General features: G+C 42.2%; 1 protein-coding gene across 3 annotated transcripts in view; it reads right to left on the bottom strand.

The window, feature by feature from the left end:
* MYPN (myopalladin) overlaps positions 1-24,331 on the bottom strand; it is a 72,530-nt gene that overhangs the window by 6,000 nt on the left and 42,199 nt on the right. For all 3 annotated transcript variants that reach the window (XM_063164193.1, XM_063164194.1, XM_063164192.1), the window contains 12 exons: positions 23,964-24,105; positions 23,366-23,389; positions 21,274-21,390; positions 20,517-20,883; positions 17,930-18,499; positions 15,901-16,045; positions 6,809-7,030; positions 6,223-6,372; positions 5,301-5,380; positions 4,681-4,807; positions 2,671-2,878; positions 1,426-1,591 (listed from right to left, as the gene is read on the bottom strand). In XM_063164193.1, coding sequence (XP_063020263.1) covers positions 1,426-1,591; positions 2,671-2,878; positions 4,681-4,807; positions 5,301-5,380; positions 6,223-6,372; positions 6,809-7,030; positions 15,901-16,045; positions 17,930-18,499; positions 20,517-20,883; positions 21,274-21,390; positions 23,366-23,389; positions 23,964-24,105 — 2,318 coding nt within the window. The remainder of the gene's footprint in view (positions 1-1,425; positions 1,592-2,670; positions 2,879-4,680; positions 4,808-5,300; positions 5,381-6,222; positions 6,373-6,808; positions 7,031-15,900; positions 16,046-17,929; positions 18,500-20,516; positions 20,884-21,273; positions 21,391-23,365; positions 23,390-23,963; positions 24,106-24,331) is intronic.

Here is a 24,331-nt window from a genome sequence, read left to right as displayed (position 1 = left end):
TTTGTTTCCATATGAACTGGAACGAAACCGCGGGCGTGCAGGACAAGAGGACATTTTGTGCTCTAATAAAAAGGGAACATTTCACCCTTTGTTCCCAGCACTACACAGTTTGCCTTGTGCTGGGGTGCAGGAGCTGCTGTGTGTCCTTGTTGTGCTACAGAAGCCTCTCTTGGCTTCAGGCAGGAATCAGTGAGCTGGGATAGGGACAGGAGGGGTGATGCTGCCCTGGGTCTGTGCACAGCCACTGGAGCCTTTGGGGTTTCTGCTCTCAGCTGGCTGGGGTAGCAGAGCTGTCACAGCCTTTATCCCTGCTCCTGTGGGCTGGGAAGGTTTCCCTTAGCCATTCCTCTGCTCAGCTGAAGCAAAATTTGTTTTCTAACCTTTTGTGAAACAACTGGAAATGTGGCATTTTAGGAGAGTTGTTGATTTTCCAGCGACTACAACATGTGTGTGTGTAGAACCACAATCCCTATGAAAGGGGAACATCTTTATAGTGTAATCCATGAATTTGCTAACAGCAGACTCAATTCCCTCCTCCAGATTATAAAGATATTAATATTAAACAGGACAGGGCCCAAACCATAGAGCCTGTAGGCTGCAGAGGGTCAGGGTTAGGTGGGGATTTTGGAGAGTCTCTGGGTGGTGACCATAAAAGAGTTTTCTAAGAATGCTTTCCTTGTGCCTGGTGTCCATCCCTGAGCAGCTTGCTGCACTCACAGCCTATGTGGGAAGGGATGGGGACTTCTTGAAGCTGATCTCAAAGATCCAGTGACTGCAGCAAGTTGATACTTGGAGCCAAGTGAAATAAAATACTAAAAATCAGATAGATGCTGAAGTAGAAATATTTAAAAAAAGAAAGCACTTCACTTATCATTAATTACAGCCAGGCACATTATTTCATCAGCTCTTCTTTTTGCAAAAATTAAAAAATAGTGCTGCACTTGGCTGCAAGAGGTGAACCTGAACTTTGTTGTATTTTGTAAGCATGGATAAAAGGCTTTACCTTTGTTTGTGACCAACTTTGTTAAGTTTCTTTATTTGACATGATAAATTCTCTATTACCCATGCTCTGGGGCACTGAAACTGTTCTGAATTTGAATTCATACCTAGTTGGAACCAAGGTGGGAAAACACAGCTTAGAGAGAACAAGGTGCTGCAATGCCCTGAGGTACCACCACACCAGGGTGTGTGTGATGAGGGGATGCAGCACCCTGGCAGCCTGCAGGCTCTGTCCCCACTCTCTGAGGCAGGGGAGCATCGTGCCTTTGTTCTGACCCAAGGAACAAACCACAGGGAAGCAAGGCTTGTGCAGCTTTCTGTGGCTGAAAGGAGCTGTCACCCAGCACTGGGATCTGCCCTCAGCACAGACTTTTCATGGAAGCTGCTGGTCCAGGCACAGGAAATTCAGGCATGGTGTCACAGTACCTCATCCTCTCTCTGTTGGATGGGATGGTCTCGTTGTCCTTCTTCCAGTAGAACACGGGAGGTGGCATTCCCACGACTCTGCACTCCAATCTGACAGGGTAGCCTTCTGGAACTCCACAGTTCTGAAGCTTCTCCAGAAACATGGGGGCTCTCTTGACTTCCTTTGCTGCAAAGAGAATTATTCACAACAACAGGTATTTCATTCTTTGTTTCTCTTTGAATACTATGGGAGAGCATGATTAAAAGTTATTCTTGTGATAGCAAAATAGGTTGTGAATTTTTAGTGGGATGTTGGAAGGGAAGTGAAATGCCATGATACAGCTTTTATAAAGTAAATAATAGGCAGAACTGATGTTCATAAAAGAATATATGCATGTCTAATGAGTCTAAACATACTACCATTGCAGAAAATGAATGCCAGATCTATAAATTTCAATATCTCACATATTTTAAGGCTTTATTAAAGAGCAATATTCAGATTAATTTTTTTTCTATTTAAAAACATTTTTAACCAATAAAATTTGGGCTGAAATCTGGAATACCTCAACATATACATTATGAATTCAAACCCTAAGGATTTTCTGGGGAGAAAGTGAGGATGGGTGATAATGAGGCAGAACTCTTCTGGCACTCTCTTAGTAGCAGGACTCATCTGAGCACCAGGTGGATTTCTGTGATGGTGTTCACAGGGGTTCTTGGGTGAGGGAAGAGACGAGGAACGGACTCCATAATTCAGAAGGCTGATTTATTATTTTATGGTATATATTACCTTAAAAATATACTAAAAGAATAGAAGAAAAGGTTTCATCAGAAGGCTGGCTAAGAATACAAAAGGAAAGAATGATAACAAAGGTTTGTGGCTCAGCTCTCTGTCTGAGCCAGCTGACTGTGATTGACCATTAATTAGAAACAACCACATGAGCCAATCCCAGATGCACCTGTTGCATTCCACAGCAGCAGATAACCATTGTTTACATTTTGTTCCTGAGGCCCCTCAGCTTCTCAGGAGGAAAAATCCTAAGGAAAGGATTTTCCATAAAAGATTTCTGCGACACATTTCCCTCATCAGCTGGGGAGGGAAATACATAGGTAAAAATTACATGTCTGTGTCTACAGCTGTGGGATTTTCCTACTCTTAGTGCATTAACTATTTATTAACTATGAACTATAATTGTCTGTAGGTGAGTTTGAAGGAATGCACGCAGATAACATCATTACTGAGGTGAGTTTTCCAGCGCTCCTTACCTACAACGGTGAGCTCCAGGCTGAATGAGTTCTGTCCCGTCCTGTTGGTGGCCAGGCAGGTGTAGGTGCCAGCATCACTCAGGGACAGGGGGTCGATGAGCAGGGAGTGCACCCCTGTCTCTCTGACCAGCATCTTGTGCCTGCTGTCGGGGAGCACGGCCTTGCCGTTCAGCAGCCACGTCAGCTCCGGCGTGGGCAGCCCGCTCACCTGGGACACAGGGGACACCTCCAGGCTGCTGCCACTGGGGCACACAGCTGGGGACACTCACAGCCAGCCCTGCCTGCAAACGCCACCTGAGTCGTGCCAAAATCTACACCAGAAATTTATTTTTGTAAATTATTTCTCGGGTTTTGTTTGCCTGCTGTCTGCTTCCGAAAGGGAGAAACCCAGAAAACAAAAAAGTAAAGAGATTTAAAAGTACATTAAATAACTACATTTTTCTTAGTTAAAAAGGAAGAAACTTGGTTTGAAATATGAAATTAGAATATGAGATTCACAAAAAACCTTTTATGTTCTGCTAAAATTATTTCTCGGTTTTTGTTTGTCTGCTTCCGAAAGGGAGAAACCCAGAAAACAAAAAAGTAAAGAGATTTAAAAATGCATGAAATATCTACATTTTTCTTAGTCAAAAAGGAAGAGACTTAGAAATATGAAATGACAATATGAGATTCACAAAAGACTCTTTATATTCTGCTAAAATTATTTCTGGTTTTGTTTCTCTGCTGACTGCTACCGAAAGGGAGAAACTCAGAAAGCAAAAAAGTAAAAAGATTTAAAAGTACATTAAATATCTACATTTTTCTTAGTCAAAAAGGAAGAAACTTGGTTTGAAGTATGAAATTAGAATATGAGATTCACAAAAAACTCTTAATAATCTGCTAGTTTTCCTTTTTTTGGTGATGAATAGAAATCGAATTCCTTGATGTAAAATACTACAGAGTTTAAAGAGTTTAAATACAAATTACTTTGTATTTTGTAAAATTTGATGAAGAATGATATAATACTTCATAGCTGTTGAACTTGCATGCTGTAGAGCACTACAAATTAGGTATTTTTTGCAAGATTAGACTGTTTTGTAGTATTAAAAACCTTTTCAATAGGGAGCAGTACTTACTCATGTCTAGAATACTGCTTTCCAAACAACACTTTACAAAGCAGAGACAGAGGGAAGTGGAATTTTCTGAGTGGGGACTGCTCTCTCCCAGCTCTGTGCAATGCCAGACACGCTTGAAGGCCTCACAAGCCCTGCCAGGCCAGCAGAGCTGGGAATAACCAAATTCTCTGGCATGCTCCTTGTAAACTTCACATCGTAAATTAAGTATGATGAGTCTTGCTCATCCTCAGGGCATTAACTTGTGCCTCAGAGCCTCTCCCCTCTTTGGTCAGGGTCAGCACTGCCACCTTTGCTGCACTGCAGGGACATAGAGGGTTCCAGAAGAGCTTGGGGCAGATGGTTCTCCTAAAGGTGTTCAATATTCACTCTGTGTACTCTAACCTCTGACAGCTCTTTCATGCCAGGATTTCAATCAGTAAATTGGGATGTTTCTGCCTCTGTGCATGCTGGGGAAGCATAAAATGAACTGGACTGCATCCCCTCTTTTCAGGGAGTACTAATCTTCAGTAATTCAGTCCAGTACAACGGGAACATTTGTTTGAACACCAAGCAATCCTCTCTTTCTCATGGTTTTGTGCCATTCTGGGCTATGTTTAAGAGTCTGGTAATGGAGCAGAACTTCTGGAGTTCATACTGGTAAAAGACACAGTGAGCACATCTAGTAATTTGGACAAGCCTTCTGTTTCTGGGTTGTGTTTTCTGTGTTCTTCATCCCATGGAATATTTGCTCAAAAGAAATCCCTGGAATCAGCTCAGAGACAACGGCATAAAGAAATAGTTTTGAAAATGAAGCGTCCAGACTTTGAATGGAGCTCATGCATGCATTCAAGAACATGAGAGCACTGCATGTACAGAGGTAGGTGAAGTGAGAGTGGCCAGAAGGAGCAGTTAATACCTTACAGTCCAGCCTGCAGAGCCGCCCCTCGTGTGCCACCATGTCCCCCGGAGCCTGCAGGAAGTATGGCCTGAAGAAGCGTTCCTGCACGGCCTCCTTGTCTCCCTCCGGCGCCCGGGGCCGTGTTCTGCAAAGCAAAAATCACACGGCTCTGCTTGGAAGGCAAGTTTTTCCCCCCAGTGCTTAAAAAAAAGGAGGAAATTGAGGAAAAGGATTGAGGAAAAGGATGGAGAGATAGCTTGAGTTACATAAAAGGGCAGGAAGAAATGGACTGATTGTAATTTAATTCTTGCATATTTTCATTTAGAAAGATTATCCAGTTAACTATATCATGTAGTAGCCTTGGATTCCCAAGCCAGCCTTTACTTATTTTTGCTTTTTTTGGCTGAATTTCATTTTGCTAATCCTTTAGCTCCACTACAACAAGTAAATGAAATCGTCCTTAGACTTCCCTGTATTTGAGGATGCCCTTCAAAAACATAGAAGTGACCTGTTGGGAGGGAACTGCTGCTGTTATTTCCACTTTATGACTGAGAACTGAAGTTCAATGAATGCAGTGGCTATTTTGGATGCCTTCATTAAAAAGGATAAAGAAGTTCTGCAGGACTTTTTTCTTTCACCTGTGAGGCTGAGTTGTGGATATTCGTCCCCGAAAAGGGACACTCTGAACCATCAGGTGTCCTGAACAACTGATCCTCCCCTGCAATTCACAATGGAAACACAATTAATAGTTGGTTAACGGCTTATTTAATTTTAAAGTATAACTATTGAGCCTTACAGTGCATTAGGATTATTTTTATAAAGCAGCTGAGCTATAGTGAGAACACCACTTCCCCAGAGCAAATGCTGTCGGCCTGCAGTTGAGGCAGGGCTTTCCCAAACTCTTCCAGGCTGTGCCAATGCATTTGGCAGTGGTGCCTGTCCCTGCTGATTTTATTTATTCATGCCACAGGTACTGTCTGCTGGTACCTTTGTACTGGCCTGCTTTAAAGTGCAGCCGTATGGAAACTGAACAGAAAAATGATTTCAAAAAAGAGAAACTTTTAAACTGGAAAAAGTTGCCTGATGAATGTGCTTCTAAATAAACAGCTAAGCTAGCACATGGGGTCAAGGAGAATGGTATAAGGGAATGAGACTATTTGCAGATCCATACCTTTGCATCCTGAATAAAGAATATTGTTTAGTAACAGTTCCAAATTTGATTTAACTGTTTGTTCCTGCTCTATTCTTTCTGCCTGAAACATCATGTCAGTCTTGTCAGCACATCTCAAAGGTACCTACCAGCAACAGGGAGTGGGAAGGGGATAGGGCAGGAATTACTGACATGGGAAAATGTCCTTAGTGCTTTTAACCATCTGTGTAACAGGGGAGTAGTTTCATCAGTCATCCGTACATGGTTTCCTCTCCTGTGCTCTGAAGCACCTGATTTGTGATACAGTCACCACTTGATGTCAAAGCATGTGGCCTAATTTGTGTTCTTCTTAATATATATTAGAAAAAGATGAAACAAGCGTTTTTGTAAAAGAAAATAAAACACCTTACTTGTGGGTTTGCAGCCATAATTGTATAGTTGCCATCATCATCATTAGTAGCAGCTTCAATATGTAAAGAACACGTTCCATCCTCTTCTCTGTTCATTTTGAAATGTGTGTTTTTCTTTGAAATCTGCTTGCCATCCTTGAACCAGTAGACCTGTGGTGATCAGACACACCCCCCGTGACTTAACAGGGACTAGAAAAATAACAGAAATTGAGGGACAGCTAATACAATTTTAGAATTGTATGAACTTTGCAGGTCAGTTGTAATGTGAAACAGTGATTCCAGGCAGAGCTCAGGAAGCTGCACATCACAGCTGGGCCTGCCAGGTTCTCTTTCCTCGGCTCTCAGCACGTTACTGCTTAGATCATGTCTCATCTCTCTGGAAGTTCTGGGCTCGAGCAGTTCTGTGTCTTCTGCAGTCAGGGGGTTGCACTCAAGGCCTGCTGCATGCTCAGGAGCAGATACTGTGCTTTTAGGAAGGTGGGGGAATGATTTATTTGGGAGCTCTCTCACGTGCCTAGGAGGGATGAACAGAAACTGCTGGGGAGTTGGGTTTTGCTCCTTAGCAGTCCCAGCGAGAGCGACCTACCTTGGGAACAGGAATTCCAACTATTTTGCAGGTGAAGGTGATAGGGAATCCTTCCATGACCCGGAAATGCTTGAGTCTCTTGTCAAAGATGGGAGCAATGTATTTGCCCGTGGGGATCTCCTCGTGCTGGATTTCATCGTCCGACTCGTCCACCGGCGTCCGCTCCAGGCGGAACTCGATCTCGTTCATCAGCCTCTGCTCGAAGCTGGAGATCCTGTACTCCTGCAGGGACAGGGACAGGGACAGCTCTGAGCACACTGCCAGGGCCTGGCACTGCAAACCCAGCTGGAGACAGCTCAGGAGCTCACACACTGCGCAAACTTTGAGATAAAAATGCTGACTTAGAAATGCCGCGGAACAGCAGAGATGTGGGGTGGTGTTGGCAGGGGTGCCAGGAAGAGGGAAGAGATGAGAACCTTGACTCCATGTTTCAGAAGGCTGATTTATTATTTTATGATACGTATATTATATTAAAACTTTCATTCTTTAATAATAAAAGAATAGAAGAAAGGATTTCATCAGAAGGCCTGCAAAGGATAGAAAAGGAATGATAACAAAAGTTTGTGACTCTCAGAGAGTCTGAGCCAGCTGACTGTGATTGGCCATTAATCAGAAACAACCAACATGGACTAATCACAGATGCACCTGTTGCATTCCACAGCAGCAGATAATCAATGTTTACATTTTGTTCCTGAGGCCTCTCAGCGTCTCAGGAGGAAAAATCCTAAGGAAAGGGTTTTTCACAAAATGTGTCTGTGACAGAGATATTGTTGGGAGTCAAGTGGAGCCAGAAACAAGTTTCAAAAGATGGCCTTACAAATGAAACTAGATACTTTGGAGCAATAGAACTATGAAAGATGCACTGTAGTAGGACCTAGAAGGGATAATTTTAGATTATTGCCTTTAAGGCATTTACTGCATAGTGTGGCAAAAGCTGATAGGCTAAGAAACACTTGTAATTAGGAAATAATTGGCTTCTGATAGTGATGCTGTGAATTATAACATCTGTATTGTCTCGCCCTTCTCATGAAACTGAAAATAGAAATAGTAGTTTTTAAAACTCCTCTCAGTTGCCCTATCTCTAGGTCAAGAAAAAAGTATTGCACACTGGGGTATTTGCAGCACTTTTAGACTAATTCTACAAGTGAAAATAAAAAAGCCTAAGTAAAGCTAGGACATCATGAACTGAATTTGGTTTGCAGGCACAGATACTGCAGAGTGAGCCTGCACAGTGTAATGACACTGAGTTTTTTCACAGGCAGCAAAAGAAATCACACATGTAATTCCTCTTAAGTCCCTGTCAAAAAAATTATACTCTTGCACACTGTTGATCAAAAGAAATCATTAAAACATACCAAAGTTTTGAGGATTTTGCATTCAAGTATTAGTCACCTGCTAATTATAGGAATGAATGCTGTATATTTTCATTCATAATTAAATACGGAAAACTATACCAACTAAAAGAGAAAATTAGGAAGAAAGGGAAATATTTTCAGAGTAATTAACATCAGATTAAACTTGGACAGATTTCTAGCTGGTGTATCTGAGAATGCAAAACATATTACATTAAAATTCTTAAAAGATTAAACAGATTAAGCACTAAACCCAGCATATTCCTACATAAATGAACATTTCCAGATAGTTTGATGTGATTATGAACTTTCTCCTGATCCCCTGAATTCAATCAGAAATGTCTTATCACTTTGCTGTTTTGCATGAGGAAATCTCCTGTCTAGACCAGGAGGCATTTGACCAAATTTCTCTTGCTGTGACTTGTGAAGCCTCAGAGCAGGAGCCAGCTTCAGTCTGTGCCTCCAAAGCAGTGTTTGTCCTGGGCATGTGGAGCCTGCAGCTGCACTGCATTTTTTGGGGGAAATATTCTATTACCTGTAGAAGACAAATCAGTTTGCTCGGACCTGGATTTGTGCAGGTTTTAAGCCCAGAGATTTCCTGCTTCTATTGAAAATGTAGTAAATTTAATTTACTATTTAGTAAATTTCTATTCACTGTTGAAAGCAGTAAATAAAGGTGTAGCCAATCCTTAGGTATATTCAATTTGCTGAAAAAACAAGGTTCAGAAAATGCACCTTGTCTGAAATCCTAGAGGAAGTGAATTAAAGAGCCAGCAGTTATCCCAAAACACTGGCAATTACCTCCCTGATCGTTTGGCCATTCCATCCCACTGCTGATTGTGCTCTTGACCAACAGTTTCCAGAGAAAAGGGAGAAAAGATGGAGGCAGCAAAAAAATTTTAGCTGACAAACTCTTCTGCTTTCTTCAGGAGACCAAGGAGACACAAGTGGCCAAAAGTTTAGATATTGCAGTGGAGTTTTGAGGAGTTTGTAAGACTTGGGGGTGATAGAGTTTCATCTCCACAGCCTGATAGAGTTTCATCTCCTCAGCTTTCCTGCCCTCATGCAGCAGCTCTCAGCAAATTGCTGCATGGATCAGATTCTCATCTCATGAAAGCCAGGGTAGAACTGGAGTTTCTCTGATTCCTCACCAACCAAATGGATCATTTTCCCACGCAGGTGGCAAGAACTGGTTCTAGTGTTCCAAGGGAAACTGAGCCATTGCTGTTTCACCCTTGACACTGAGAACAGCCCTGTGTCTTTTCAGGAAGGCAGAATCGTGGAACAATCAGGGAGTGGCTGCTGTAGCAGAGGGAAGAAATGGGCTAGAAAGGCACTGCCATTGCACTTTGAAGGCATCACGTTAATGTGCAGAGCAAAGTGCTGCAGAACATAGTTAAATTTTGAAATATTGCAAACTGATGGCACCGTCCGGTATTGTTTATAGGCAGCTGAGTTTAGTCAGCAGGTTTTCATATGGATTTTTTTCTAGAATCATTGCTGTCCAAAAGAAGTCATGGTATGTTATGAGAAATGAATAGTGAATGGTTGCTGTAGCCATGATGGCCTACAGATGAAACTACATAATGCTGATAGAAACAATTACATCTTTTTTCCCTCTACTCAAAAAGTGCAGATCTGTGTTAAGTGATCTAACCAACTAACATAAATAAAACTTAGAGCAATCATTTTCAAGTTGTAAGTAACCAAATTAACCTTGAGTCTGCTTTAGATCCTAAAAAGTGAATGCAATGTATGATTTTTTTCCTGGCTGATGTGCTGAGGATATTAACTTCTTACAGACTACTTCATTTAGAAATATGGGCACGAACTCCTTTTCAAATGTCTGCTTGCAGAAGAAAATACAGCAGAGGAAGGAATGCATTTCACGGGACCCTTTGAGGTGAATCATGGACAGGTTTTCTCCGACTTTTCCTTGCATGTGACCCCGGGTATACAGAAAGAGGCACAAAAGAGACACTTTGTGAGGACAGAAGCATTTTGCTGCGCCATCAGCTCAGGACTGTCACTGCTGGCAGCTGCTCCCTGTCCCTGGCAGCCCTGGGTGCCCTTGCACAAGTGCAGGGCTCTGCAGGAGTCTGGAGGAGTTCTATTCAAAAATACATTCTGAATTAAAGACATTGAAGTCAGGGTTCCACAGCCCCTGTTCCCTGTGTGTTGCCCTCTTCAGTCTTTGCTTTTCTAAACCTGTTCTGTGTGTATATTTATGCTTGTATCAATTCACAACCAAACCAACAGGACCAAGTTAATTTTGCTGGAAAAATCTGAACACCAACATTCAGAGGCTGAAGGTGTTACACCAAACTTCTCATAAAGAATAGAAATCTCTGACAGAAGTGAGAATGCACCTCTGTATACAGAGAATAACCTTGGAGGTTTTTGCTTGTTTGGTAGGTTTTCTTTTACGATTGGCAAGAACAGAAAGGAGTGGTTAATATGGCTTTCTGAAGATCTGTGTTCATCACAGAAGCCATGAACCTATTTCTGAATGTGATTACAGCAGTGGTGTAGGGCAAAGAGTTGTTGTTGTGGTTCAGACAAATATTTCACAAAGTGTCACACAAAGAAGAAGCCCATGTAGCCACGGGTACAATGTTAAAACTAGGCTGCAGTTCAGCATACTGGGGACACTGAGGGAAGGAGCACAAAGGTTCAGGCCCTGGTTTGGACTCAGAAGTGTAGCATTGCAGCTCCTTTTTTGGCAGCTTTCCTAGAACATGAAACTTTTACAGGCAGTAATTCACACACTTGTTCACTACAGCAGCCGGATATTTAAAATTATTATAGCTACCAGCTAAAAATTCAAGCTCCTCTTCAGTGGTGTAATGCTCTGTGCAAAGTATAATGCATACAATGCATCTATAACTGTATATATTTCTGTAGGCTGAGAAGATTGCAGCTTTGGAAACCTGGCTATTTCTGCTGCATCTAATGCACATTGTTTAGCGTGCATGGTGTGCAAAAGGGGAGTAGGCAGTGGTGCCTGTATTAATATTGTCACAGTGTAGTTTGAAGGGTAAAGGACTTAAAACTGGCCAAAGCAAAGCTAGAAAATCTGCTGAATATGCATCTGAAGTGGTTTGGTACTGTTCTGGTGGGACTGTGTGGCAGATGGAGAAGTGGAATGCAGCTTTCCTCCTGCTTGCTTTGCTGTGCCTTGGCAATGCTGCTGTGGCTGCTGCTGGGGGCTGTATTTGTCCTGCACTACAAACAAAATCTCCTCTGCGTGCCAGCCTTGCTGAAGGTGCAGGTTCACAGCATTTTGTCTCTGTGATGGATCTGTTTGGCCCCATCACCATCATTCCTGACAATCTGAGGGCACAGGGCTGTCATCTGCATTTCACCTGTGGGAAACTGAGACCTAAAGAAGCTCAGGGAGCTGTTTAGGTAACACAAAAATCTGTGACAGAGCAGAGCTGGATCATGCTCTCCTAGGTTTTGTCAAGTAATTTAACACCTAGGCCTTTCTGCTCCCTGGGAACATTTTTGGCAAAAAAGGGGAATTGCACAGAGTGTAGTAACTCCCATTAGATTCCAAGCACCTTTCTATATGAATATGAGTTCTAAAATCCTGCATCTGTTGTAGTTCAGATTTATCTTTAGCAGGATTTTAATTTATCTTTAGCAGGATTCACTGAATACACATACATTTAGTATATATATTCAGTGAATATACATACTAACAGTTAGTAGAAGCTTGTAGAGTCAAAATAATCTGATGTTAGGATAGTAACTCATGGAAATTACCACAAACAGGAAGCCTAGGGGAGCTCTACTCAAATGTTGATTACCATATACTATGTAAAAACAGTTCTGTTGCCAACTTAATGCCAACGCTAGACAAATTTCCCAATTTAATCCCAGTTTTGTAAGTTTTACTAGATTGCCTTGTTGGCAGGATGACTCTAAATCCATGTAACAACAGTTTATCTAAGAAAGTGGCATGTGTTGCATGTCAGCATCTGCTTCCAAGCTGTACCACTCCTTAACTCCACAGTCCAATCTGGGCTGCTCTGCCTGAAATCTCCTGCTCACTTTGGGGTCTCTCTCCTCTCCCTGCTCCCTCTCAGCACTGGGAGTCAAAAGCAGCAGATCCAGTGGTTCTGTGTGATCAGTGTTGGGGAATTACTGCACTCAGGGCCTGTGTGGTGAGCTGGCATCTGCATGTGCCCTAGGCTTTTAGTGATCAAAAAGCTTTTGGACAAACCCTGCTTCTCTTCTGCTCTGAAATTTCTTACCAAGCATTCTCTGGCAGAGGTGAAGGACATTCATGTGAGGGCTGTGCATAATTTTCTAAACAGCTGTAGGTTTTTCTATGTCTTAAAAATCAGGCTGCAATCTGAGTCTTATGCACAACACAACCAATCAGCATTACAACCTGATGTTCTTCATAGTAAATGACACAGATGTGTGAGCATGGTTTGTAGCTCTTTTAACCAAAATGTATAAACCAGGCCCTGGTGTTTAACTCTGCTGTCCTTTATTATTGCATGAGTAATTAATTTAGTTTTATTTCTGTACAGGATTTTGAGGTTTAATGACATAATTTTTCTATTTTATATTATTTGTATAACAAAATGTTGAGGAGGTAATAGCATTAATTTCTAAAGTTTTGCCTGTGAAGCTGAATTTCCTCTGTTAACAGAGGAAATATTTATAGATTTATTTATATTGGTGAAGCCTGTGAATGCTTTCAAATACCAGGGGAAAAGAATTAGTTTCCATTAGACATTTATATTTTTCCATTTGCCAAAGTCTCCTTATTTCCTTTTCTCCCCACACACCTTTTTGTTTCTACATGACTCATTCTAGCTGAAGATGACTGAGATATTTCACTTGCAGGGCAGATGAAAGGCCCCATGGACTGGAGAGGCAGAATTTGGGGAGTGGAGCTCAGGCTGCCTGTGCTCTCCTTTCCTCGGAGGCTGCAGTTCCTGACCCTCACTGAGATTATGAGACTTGGATGTTTGCTCTCACAGCACTCCAGTGTCAGTCTCCATGAGGAAACTCCCAGCTCTGTGCCAATAAAACATTCTGGGGCTGGAGGGGAGTGCATGGGATCCTCCTTGTCCTTCTTGTCCTCTTTCACTTTGCAGAAACACTGAGACACCCACCACAGCAAGGACAAGAATGCAGGAGATTTTTGTCCTGGTTCCTGGGCAGTAGAGTGATTATCTTGTTATTTCTCTGTCTCAGTCTGCCTCTGTTCCTTTTCTCCATCACAATCTGGAAGAAAAAATGCTAACAGCTTCCTGAGAGGACCCTAATCATTGAGCTGAAATGCTCTTTGAAATGTCCTGCTAGCTGGGGGCCTGCTCTTGGTGCCTGAAGTCTCAAGTTTTATCCTTGGGGCTGGAGGAGGTGGTTTTCTACCACCTAGCTCTCTTCCTAGCTTTTCTAGCTCAGGTCCCCTGTTACAGAAGCTGCTCTGAAAGGTGGCATTTCCACATTTTTCTGCTGCTGCTAAAGAACGCTGAATTATTTGAGCAGCCTGGTTCAGCACCAACACAACACACACCCACTGGCAAGGAGTGAAGCCTGTCCTTAAGGGAGTGCAGAGTCAGGAATTCAATTGTATTCAGGCCAAGGAAGACACTGAGTCAGGTCTGCTCTGTCCTGGGATTTGTCCTAACACCTTCCTGGGATTGCACAAAGCCACTGCTGCCCCTTTTGTTGGAAAGAACTGAGCAAATCTGCCTGATATGTTTGGGTGTAACTGGATCACATTTTTTTCAGCACTCCTGGCCGTGACGAAGTTTCACCTGGCACTAGAACTTGCCACCATCTGCAGAAATGAGGGGCATGGCCATTTTTTTCTGGTGAAAACGACAGCTTGTTGTTGCATGTACTTGGTCAAAGTTGCAGTTAGAATCTTGGCAAAGTCATATTTGTATTTCTGTCAGCACCTCCTGGCCATCACGGATGTGGAAGCCCAGAGAGGAATCTGCTCTGTCTCCTGCAGCATCAGCAAAATTCCCAGCTCTGCTCTGATGCTGGATCTCTTTATTGCTGGTGATGAATGATGTACTGGATGAAACAGAAGGAGTGCATCTGGATTATCAGATATCCTGCTGAGTGCATAATGCTGACACTTAGGAAAATCCCATCTTGTGAGCTGAACATTTTTCATATGGAAGTCAATTTTAGATAATAAATAGAGCACCAGAATGCAGATCCCTCCTTTTCATTACTGCCCTTTATGTAGCAGTACAAGACAATACCAGGACTTTAAGGCACAGGCTTGTCATCTGCAGCATTTGTTCTGGATGATCCCTGCGTGCTCTGCAGGTATTGTAAATGGGAATGAACTCTGCCATTGAAATGTGGGGTCCCAGTACAATGCTCTAAATGAAAATACACCAGAGGACACATTGTCTGAGAAGGAATTCTTAAGGTAGTATGTAGACAATACAAGGAAACCAACATCTGAGATTCTAACTGGATTCTGTACTCCATTTTGCAGTGATCTCTCACTCAGAGGAGACTTGCATTTGTGTTTATGACAGAGTAAGCCTTGCCCTACCATTACAATAATTGATTTAATACAGATATTCCATGTGTGGAATGAAAATGTCTCCTTTTTAAATTCTGTGTTAACTGTGAGAGGAAAAACCAGGACAGAATATATGGGTGTGAATGCAGCACTCCAGCCTATTATTCTCATGATGCTGACTGTTCTGTATAGTGCAAAACAATAGGAATTGTGGAAAATACTCTCCATCCTGGCATCTGTTGAAATAGTCACTGCCTTCATTGAGGAGAAAACTCAGACTAGAATTTGCTGGAGTAGGCTTTTCTCAGATGAGAAGAGTAGAGTCAGAAGGGATTAAAGTCGGGAGTTGAGAGGAAAATGAGGAGACCTTTATTGATTTTAGTTCATTGCCATTGGCATTCTAATTACTGTAACAATTACAGAAGTGCCACCTTTGAACTTTTCCAGTGTTTGAGGAATTTGAGAATCAAGATTTAGGTTTGGTCTCATATAGAATAGCAAATAAGTATTAGTATAAATATCTTTTGCTGTCAGCAGCTAACTTTGACACTGGTAGTGATCATTTTGTTCAGGTTTAGTAATTTCAACCTCTAAATACTATTTAATTTTTTACTTCTTCTTTAGTTTCATAGACAGTGCGCAGATCCAGTGATTCCAATGAAGAGGGAACTGATATTTTGTTCCTTGAACTTTGTAAAAGGTTTTTTATTTTGTTAAATTCTTATAAAAGTTCTCCAAGAAGTCCCTGTCAATTCATATAAGTTTGGAAGTTTGGAAATACATTTGGAAGTTGAAAGCCCATTTTAGTTAAACTGAAAGAAGAACAAAAACCTTATCCTAAACTGGTTTGTTACATTACACTTTGTTTTAAAACAGAGTGTATGAATGTGTTTGTGCAATGAATTGAGCAACTTGTAAAGCAAAAATTTAAAAGCCAATGTCCAGAAGCTTCCATGAAAATAAAGGAGTTTTACATTCATACCAGCCTTTGAGATGATCAGAACTGAGAAATGCTGCTCAGTCACAAAGTGAATTTTCTACAGCTGCATCCCTCATGCTTTCTGTTTAAAGTTCCAGTTTGCTATTCCAAACCAGCACTCACATGAAAGCTCCTCCTGCAAAGCTGTGCAGCAGCTCACCCACACCAACACCTTTTTTCCCACATCATCATCATATGTGTCTTGTTCATGAGTGAAATTTACTTTTATAACACCTGATTTTCTTACCTGCTGACCACTTTGCTGGTTAGCATCCTCTCTGAAATGCAGTTTTCTCTCCAGGTCCTTTACAAGTGCAGCTTTGTTTTCCCGAATGGAATCCTCTGTTGCCAATGGCAGAGGCTTCAGGTTTTTCTTTAATCCCTGAGTTGGGCTATTAAAAGAAAATTCTGATACTAACATGCAGCAACCAGTATTTATATATATTTTTATATATATATTGTCACCTGTATGCTATGATACATTATGGTGGAGCCTGTGTTATTTATTTACTTAGGAGCCAAAGCACAATACAGGATATGATTTTTTTTTTTGGTACTATCTTAATGTGTAAAATAATCCCATTCCCATGCAGTAGAAATTAAAAACACACATCTTAAAGAAAGTAAGGGTTGTAATGGTACAATAAACATCTAAGTGCCATTTATATTTATCCTGCAATAATGATGTCACAGTAAATGCTAAAGAAATGAGTGTAGGTGTTACCTGAGGTGTACAATGTGCACATTTGACTGCTATCAGGCAATAATTTAAAAGTTAATACAATTGATCTTTATCTCACATCTCATTGATCTTTATATCACATCCTCCCTGATCATTTACTCTTTCCATGAACTTTTACTCCTTTAATTTCTCTCACCCTTTTATGACACCCAATATCAGCAGGGTTATTTTTTGTTTGTTTGTTTGTTTTTATAGATGTGTGTTTGATTTTAGTACAGTTAAGTAAAGAGTACAGGTCTGAAGGCAGGATTCTTGGCACACAGAGTGGTGAATGCTATAGACACAGGGCACATTCTTCTGCTGTAATGACAATTTGGTTGATCTAGTATCAGCAGGATAGCCAGGAGATTGTGACTTGCTGGTGGTTACCACTACCTTCAGCTGTACCATTGATAAAAGGGGAAAATATTCCTCACTTTGTGCAGGATTTGGAGTTCTCTGGTGAATAGTTTGGTAAACAGTTGTACCAGTGTACAGGTGCTAGCCATGCTAATGCAGAGTTCATGTAGTCCACAAAAGGGAAATTTGCTTCAGCTCCACCACTAAAGAAGAGAATCCTAATGCCCCCACTTTGTCAGTGCATCATCATCCTTATTTGCTTTACCAGCTGTTTTGTCATAGAAATCATGCTGGCTCTTAATGAAATTATTTATGTGCAAACCATTAACTCTCCTGAGATTTTTCTGGGGCACCTCAAATGTTGAAAGTACTGCAACCAGAAAAATACCTTTACAGAAGTTATTTCTTAGATTCACCTGGACTAGAAAAACCCTTGCAGTATGAGATACCTTTAAAACTTTACTTCTTGCTTACAATAGGTATGAATGTTTTTATACCTGGTGTAAGCAGAGAGCTTTGGAGTGACTTATCCTGCAAGCTCATGAAACATCTTCTCTCACACCAGTACAGTCTTATGAACCTCTGAGCCCCCACACTCTTGTATATCTGTTTGTACACTCACATCTCTCCATCTTCAATTCTCTCTTTCTACAGAAGGTATTTGTCACCCTGTTCCTCTAAAGTTCTTCTAAGCCTTCTGATGTTTACATCTCTGTAATGGAGGTTCTCACACACACACTTTTCATGTAAATAATGATTGTTTTGCATTCCTTTCTGGAGGAGGAGAGAATTGATGGACCAGTGTGTGGTTGGAGAGGCGGCAATTTCATCCTCCAATCCATGGTCACATTTGGAATTCTATAAATATCGAGGTCCAGAAATAAACCAGCCCTTTTTGCCTTGGACATCTCAACGCCATTTCGTGTTGTATTGCGGCAGGTGTTATCCCTTCTTTTCTTTACTGGGTGTAAAGGTTGGATTAAATGCCCAGAACATCTGGACATCCCACTTTTCTATTTTACAGAAGACTTGCATTTCAGTGACTCCCTGTCCTGGGTTGACCGTATGATGCTTTTATCCCCAGCCTGTGAGTTCTCTCCAGAATCTGCCCCGCACCGGGACGCTCCCCACTGAACAGCTGGACAGAAATACATCCCGCTCCCCTTGAGCATTGCCGCCGTTCGGTGCTACTCACGCGGCCGGGGTGCTTCTGGGCAGTCCCATGGCGTTGGTGGATGGTGCGGCCGGCAGGGAGGGCAGGACGGCGCTGAGGAAGGCCACGGGGTTCTGGATGCGCGCCGTGGGGGACAGGGGAGCGGGGGCCACGCTCTGGGGCTGGAACTGCTTCACGGGGGGCAGCGCCAGCGGGGGCACCGCGGCCTCCCTGGGGCTGGGCACGCTGGGCTGCTCGCCGCGGCCTGCGAGGCCTCCCGAGGCCCGCGCCGGGTTTGCGGGCAGCTTCTCCGTGGGGCTCGTCCTGGGGGCACCCGCGGCGGCGCTGCCCAGGGAGCCTGAGCAGGAGCTGGCACAGGGGCTGCCCGGCGGGGTCTGGGGCGCCAGCAGCTGCTTGGGGCGCCCGTAGCCCAGGGTCTGGGGGGCGCAGGCCGAGCCCTGCCGGTAGAGCACGGAGCCCGACTGCTGGCACAGGGCACTGGCAGAATTCACCAGCGTGCTGGCGAAGGACAGCTCTCTCAGAGACGCCTGGTGCACCTGCTGCTGTTCGAGCAGCACCTGGTTGTGGAGCTGCTTTAGCTGGCTCTGGTCACTGCACAGAAAATAAAGATGAACAGAATTGGTTACGAGCCCCACGTGAGCCAGTTGGTTGCCTTTTGAGTATTAATTCAGAGAGGAAAATTCAGTGTCCTGTGATACAGTAAGAGGCAGGAAACTGCTACATGGCATATTCTCTAACATTATGAGAGAAGCATAATATTAGTTTTCTACTAAAATAACCTTTTCCTTCATGTTCCCTTCTTTGCCAGAGGCACCAAAGCTTTTTGTCCACAAATTATTTGATTGAAGATAATTTTTACATTTTAGTATATGAAATATAAATATAAATCTTACTCAAAGATATTTAAGGGATATCACTGTCAAAGTCACCTTAGTACCTCCTTGCTTGTGTAACTGAGAGTGAGATTTGGTGTATCATAATTTAAACGAGTGTTTGTAAGCCAGGTTGCATTATTTACCTCCTGCTGAAGTGGTTTCTGAAACCAGCACTTTGACTGCTAAAGCTGTGTAATAATCCACCACAGGATATGCTACCAATGGGGTTTAGGTGGGGTTGGCACTCAGTGACAGGCAGGAGTGGGTACCTCAGAGAGGACCTGCATTCCATGCAGTTGTTGTTTCTCTAGATGCTATCTACTAGATAGTTTTTCAAGGCTTTCTTACTTTGAAGTTAAGGAAAATAATTTTGCCTTGTCAAGAGGTTTATTTAGTTATTATGTCTATGGAAATACAGCACATGAAAAACAGGAGAGCTTTTTCCCTTCCAAAACCAGAAAAGACATGGAAGAGATGGAAAATGATTGTGTAATAAACTATGGAGTATTAAATATCTATTGATAAATAGTGGAAAATGTGGATATAGAGACCAAGCACAACAGCTCCTGACAAAGCAAGTACATGCTCATCATAATTGGTTTTAGTTAAAAGACTTTGTTTATACAATGTACCAAACAAAAACCACATTAAAGGCAGATAAAGATAGCAATTTCAAGCTTTCATAAAGGAGAATGGTGGATTTAGTAGTTCTGTGGGCCTGATTTTGTGCCCTTCATATATACATCTGCATAATAAAGCAATTCTTTGTAACACAGCTTTTTTGGGAGGGGGAGCTGAGAGAAATTCTGCTCTGTGCAAGCACTGGGCACTTAAATACTGGTTCTGTCCCCCCAAAACTCACTATAGCTCAGAAAGTGTGTAGGGCTGTGAATGTGGGCTTCACAATTCAAACCCTGTGCTCTGAGTTCTCCCTCTGCCACAAGGAATGTAAGTTCTGTCTTCTCCTTGTAATGTTTATGCTATGGAATTACATCCTGGCTTGAGAGTACCAGGGAATTACATTATGGAGTCATTCCTGAGCTCTCAGGAAAAGCCTCTGCATATTTAAGAAATTAAATGAAGATGTTTGTTAAATTGCGTGTGGGAGGTTGAAAAAATGCTGAAAATACTTCTCATTCACTGCAGTGTGAATTCCATAAATTGTCCTCTAAGAAAACCACATTACTTCTTCAAATTTCCCCTTGAGCTCCCAGCGCACCAATCACTCTTTAGCTCAAGTGGGTTCCCATTATCAAGCATTTCCAAGTATTTTATCTGTTTTGGGGGGAGATGACGTTTGTGGGCCACACGAGTCAGGAGGCCTTTGGGATGACAGTCTGTACTGTGTGTCTGCCTGAGTGTGTCTGCTTTGGGCAGTATTTCATACCCAGAACTGAGTGAGATATGTCTGAAGAACCTACTTTTATTTTGCCTGCATAAGATCAGTGTTCTTCACCTCTTGATTGCAGCAGAAAGCATTGTGGAATTAATAACATTTCAAAGGGAAAACATTTTTCCTTTTAAATCGGAGATCACTTTTCCTGAGAGAGATATGCAGAAAAAATAATCTAGTGCTGGAGAATTTGTTTTCTAAGATTATGTTCAGCTAGGCCAATACCATGTAATCTCTTTATCCTGCATTTGAGTTTTCACTCTGGTGCAATAGTGTTGTGGTCAATAAATACTAAATAACCTCAGCGATGCTCCTGAGAATTAGACTTCTGTTTACTCACAGCTTAGGTTTAGCCAGCACTGGGGGAGGCTCCTTGGATGGTGATGCTGGCTCTGGTGTTTTCACTGGCTGTCCATTTATCTTCTCGGGGAAGTGGTTGGGTCTGCTTTGGTTGGTGGTGCCAGGTCCATCCTCTGAGGAGGATTCACCGCCCTTCTCATCTTCGGGCAGCTTGAAGTGCACGCGGAGCCCTGCCTTGGAGCTGGACCTGGGCTCGTTGTGGTTCACCAGGACCCCCTCCAGCTTGGGCCTGGGGGCTTGGCTGTGGAGGCTGGAAGGAGCCTGGGGGGCAGCCTGGTGCTCGGTGGCCACAAAGTCGATGGAGCACGTCGTGTGAAGGGCAGCAGTGCTGCTGCTGTCCTCGGGAGCTGGAAGAGGAAAGGTCAGACCTCTGGGACGTGTAAGTGCCAGAAATCACAGTGAAATGAAAGCACTCGCTCTGTCGTTTGTTTAAGAACACGGGAATATTCCCTTGAAAAGGGAATATTGTAAAGGTAGAGGGGAAAGGGACACTGCTCCAGTTTGGAAAATCAGTCAGTGGTCTTCAGCCATGTCCCCAGTGAATTATTCCCCTACATCTTTGAAATACAAAGATGTATTTGTTTTATTGCATTTGTTTTTTCCCCAGAGAATTCCCCCACTTTTTAGTTACGAGGAGCAGTGCCACAGCTTGAGCTGCATTGGAGCCAACAGCACACAGCCCAAATCCCAGCTCTGCTGGATTTACCAGGAGCTTCAAAGGACTCACTGGCTCTTACCTTTGACAGTCAGACGAGCTATGCTGGACACTGTGCCATATTTATTGCTTGCAGTACAGGTGAAACTGCCAGAATCTTCTGAAAATACTTCAGCAATAACCAGAGTACAAATCTCCTCTGCAAAGCACCAGAGCAGGGTTAGCACTTGGAGCGAGCATGCAGTGACCAAACACACAGAACCCTGACTGCCTTTGGGGAGATTTCCTTAGGGACTTCCACCTTGCTCACTTTGTTTCTAGTTCCATCAGTATTATCAGTTTTGGCAGCCTTTGTGTGCAGCAGCTGTTATCAGCATTGTCTGCAGCAGCTGGTACCCTCTGTGCTCCAGCATGCCCAATGGAAGCAAAGAACAGGTGTCAGCAGAGTGTGGAAAACATTGGAAAATGTTTTCCTAACGTGAAGTACAGACTTAAAAGAACTGAAAATTTAATTTGGAAAAATATATAGTGTACTCCACACTCTCAGCTCATTAAAATATAGGCATTTTTCATCTCTGATGATTGAGAGATTAATTATAATTGACTGGGAACAATTCAAGTGGAGTCACTCTGTAATGGGGATAAATATAAACCTCATACATATAGCCTGTTGTTTTCAAAAGTACAGATTTGCAGATAGAGAGGGTAGTGCTAACTGTGCTTACAGAAAGTTAACTTTTGACTTCTTTGTGAAGATGACTAAAGGGCACCAAAAATATGCTAGCAAAATTGTACTAGGTAAAACCATATTCCATCTAGAAAAGTCAGTCTGGGTTTATGCCATTCCTGTCTGACCAGGCTGGGCAGCAGTGCCAGCTAATAAATACCTGCTATGATGGGATTTGAAGTCTTTTGGTTTGCCTGAGTAGCTGGGAGGAGGAGGGACAGCAACATCTAAAGTGAATTTAAATGTGGGCTGATAAAATTCCTTCACCTACTCAGTGGCTATTTTTCTACAGTTGTGCAATAGACTTTCCTAAACCCCTACAGGATAAATATTTTATGGGTACTTTTGTACACTTGTACTTGATTGTTTCATGTCATCACCAAGGAAAACCCAAGAGCAACAAAGAGATTGTTTCCTATCAACTATAGGAGAATAATAGTTTATTATAGCAGTATGATAACAGAACTAGTTTAAGGCATTATAGTATCTAGTTTATCACGCTGGCATCTGCCAACCATTGCATGCATGGAAATCCAGATTCCTTCTGAATGAGCAGCAGGTGATGAGGCTGTGACAACTGCACCCAGCTGATTATCCCCTGAAAAGTGCCTCGCATTACTCAGCAGTGATGCCACTGCACAGTAACAGAACGGTGGCACTGCCTTCTGGCAGAGTCTCCATCTTCGTATTCCTCACTCTCAGACACAGGCACTTTCTTTCACGACTCTTTTTGGGGTAAAAATGTTTCAAATAGCGCAAGGAGAACACAGAAGTTTGTATTCCGTAAGGATTAATACTGGCTTGATAATTTTTTTCTTTGATAACTTTGCATCTTGACAGGTGCGACTTCTTATTTTTGATGGCAAAGAGCCATGAGGAGAGTGAATCTGTCATGGAGAAACAGCCAAAGCCACAGGGCTCCTGTGCTGCAGCCCTGTGGAGCAGCCCCCATTCTGCCCTGGTCCTTGGCATCAGCAGGCCCAGCCACATTTACAGGATTTGCTGATGCCAGGGGTGGAACACCTGATGTGCTGCTCTCACATTTCGCTGCTCGGGAGCGCGGGGAATGGCTGACATGGCTGAGCATCTGGTGCAATGTTCCCTGACTGGTAAACTGGGTAAAAATAGCTCAGCTCTACCTCATCTCCTGTGCTTCAGGACCTCAGATCTACAGGGGACCCTCATACATTCATTTTATTAATCTTTAGCTCGTTTAAATCCAGAGGTAAAACTGAGTCTAAGCAAAGTGGAAGCATTTTCTGCAAAAGAGACTGAATTAATTCAAGTTACATGTTTGTGGAACAGCCTACAGTGAAATGTGTGCCACTAGTAGCTACAGAACATGAGGAAAAGAAGAAACTATGTTAATTAAATAACGAAGTTTTATATTTAATATTTTATAAAGTTAAACCACCACATTTATGTAATTAAAAGTTATGAACCTCACCTGGTTCAGCCATAGATCGTGGTTCTAAAGGGAAGAAGAACAGAATTATTAGATTGAATATAATTATTTTTGCCAATATTTCTTTTTCCTTAAGCACTATATATAATGTTTAACCTTCTAAATAAGATGGAATACTCTTTTTGATCCAATTTTCTGTTTAAGGGGAGGTGAAGACAGCCAGGCCTTTTACTCAATAATATGTCAAAGGCACAGTTGAACAATGTGAACACTTATGAACACTGTTGGGAACTTGGGAATAGGAAATAAATTCTCCAAGTAGCTGGGTGGGGTTTTTTTCCAGTATTGGCACAACTTTATTTTGTCTTGAAGACAATTTCTGAAACTCTGACCCGCATGAAATCAAGATATGATGAACCACTGTTTCGCTTAGGTTTAGTTTAGTGTGGTATTTAAGGAATTCCTGTTGAATTTTCACAATTTTAGCATTTCAGTGACTTAGAGAAAATGGCAGATGTTCTGACTGCATTTGAAAATTAAAATTACAGTTGTAATAAGAAATTCACAGTGTTGCTATGTTAGCAGTTTTGTTGTTTGCCTGTATTTAATTAGACACAATATTTTCACACAAGAAACATACTTTTCTGTAATATCCTAAAATCTGGAGAGTCTTCTATCAGTGTTCCTTCTCTATACCATTCAACCTTTGGGGAAGGAGCTCCTTTCACCCGACATTCAAAAACAACAAGCTGCCCCTCAGAAGCTGAAATATCCTGTAACATCTATTAGAGAAAATGAATAGACAGTCAGTAAATGTCTTAATGGTCTGGATGTAACACTGATTTCACTAAGATTTAATAAAGCCAGTTAAACCCTTGAATGGCTTAGGAAAAGCATTTTTTCCCCTTTTTTTCTTTTTCTTTTTTTTTTTTTTGAGAGCTCATTTTTAGTTATCTCTCTTTACAGTTATCTGACCTCTACTTTTCAAATATGTCACAGAAGAAATTA

The sequence above is a fragment of the Melospiza melodia genome, chromosome 9, assembly GCF_035770615.1.
Source record: "Melospiza melodia melodia isolate bMelMel2 chromosome 9, bMelMel2.pri, whole genome shotgun sequence".
Lineage (NCBI taxonomy): Eukaryota > Metazoa > Chordata > Aves > Passeriformes > Passerellidae > Melospiza > Melospiza melodia.
Note: the sequence above shows the minus strand (reverse complement) of the source record. Positions and strands in the feature narration are given on the sequence as shown.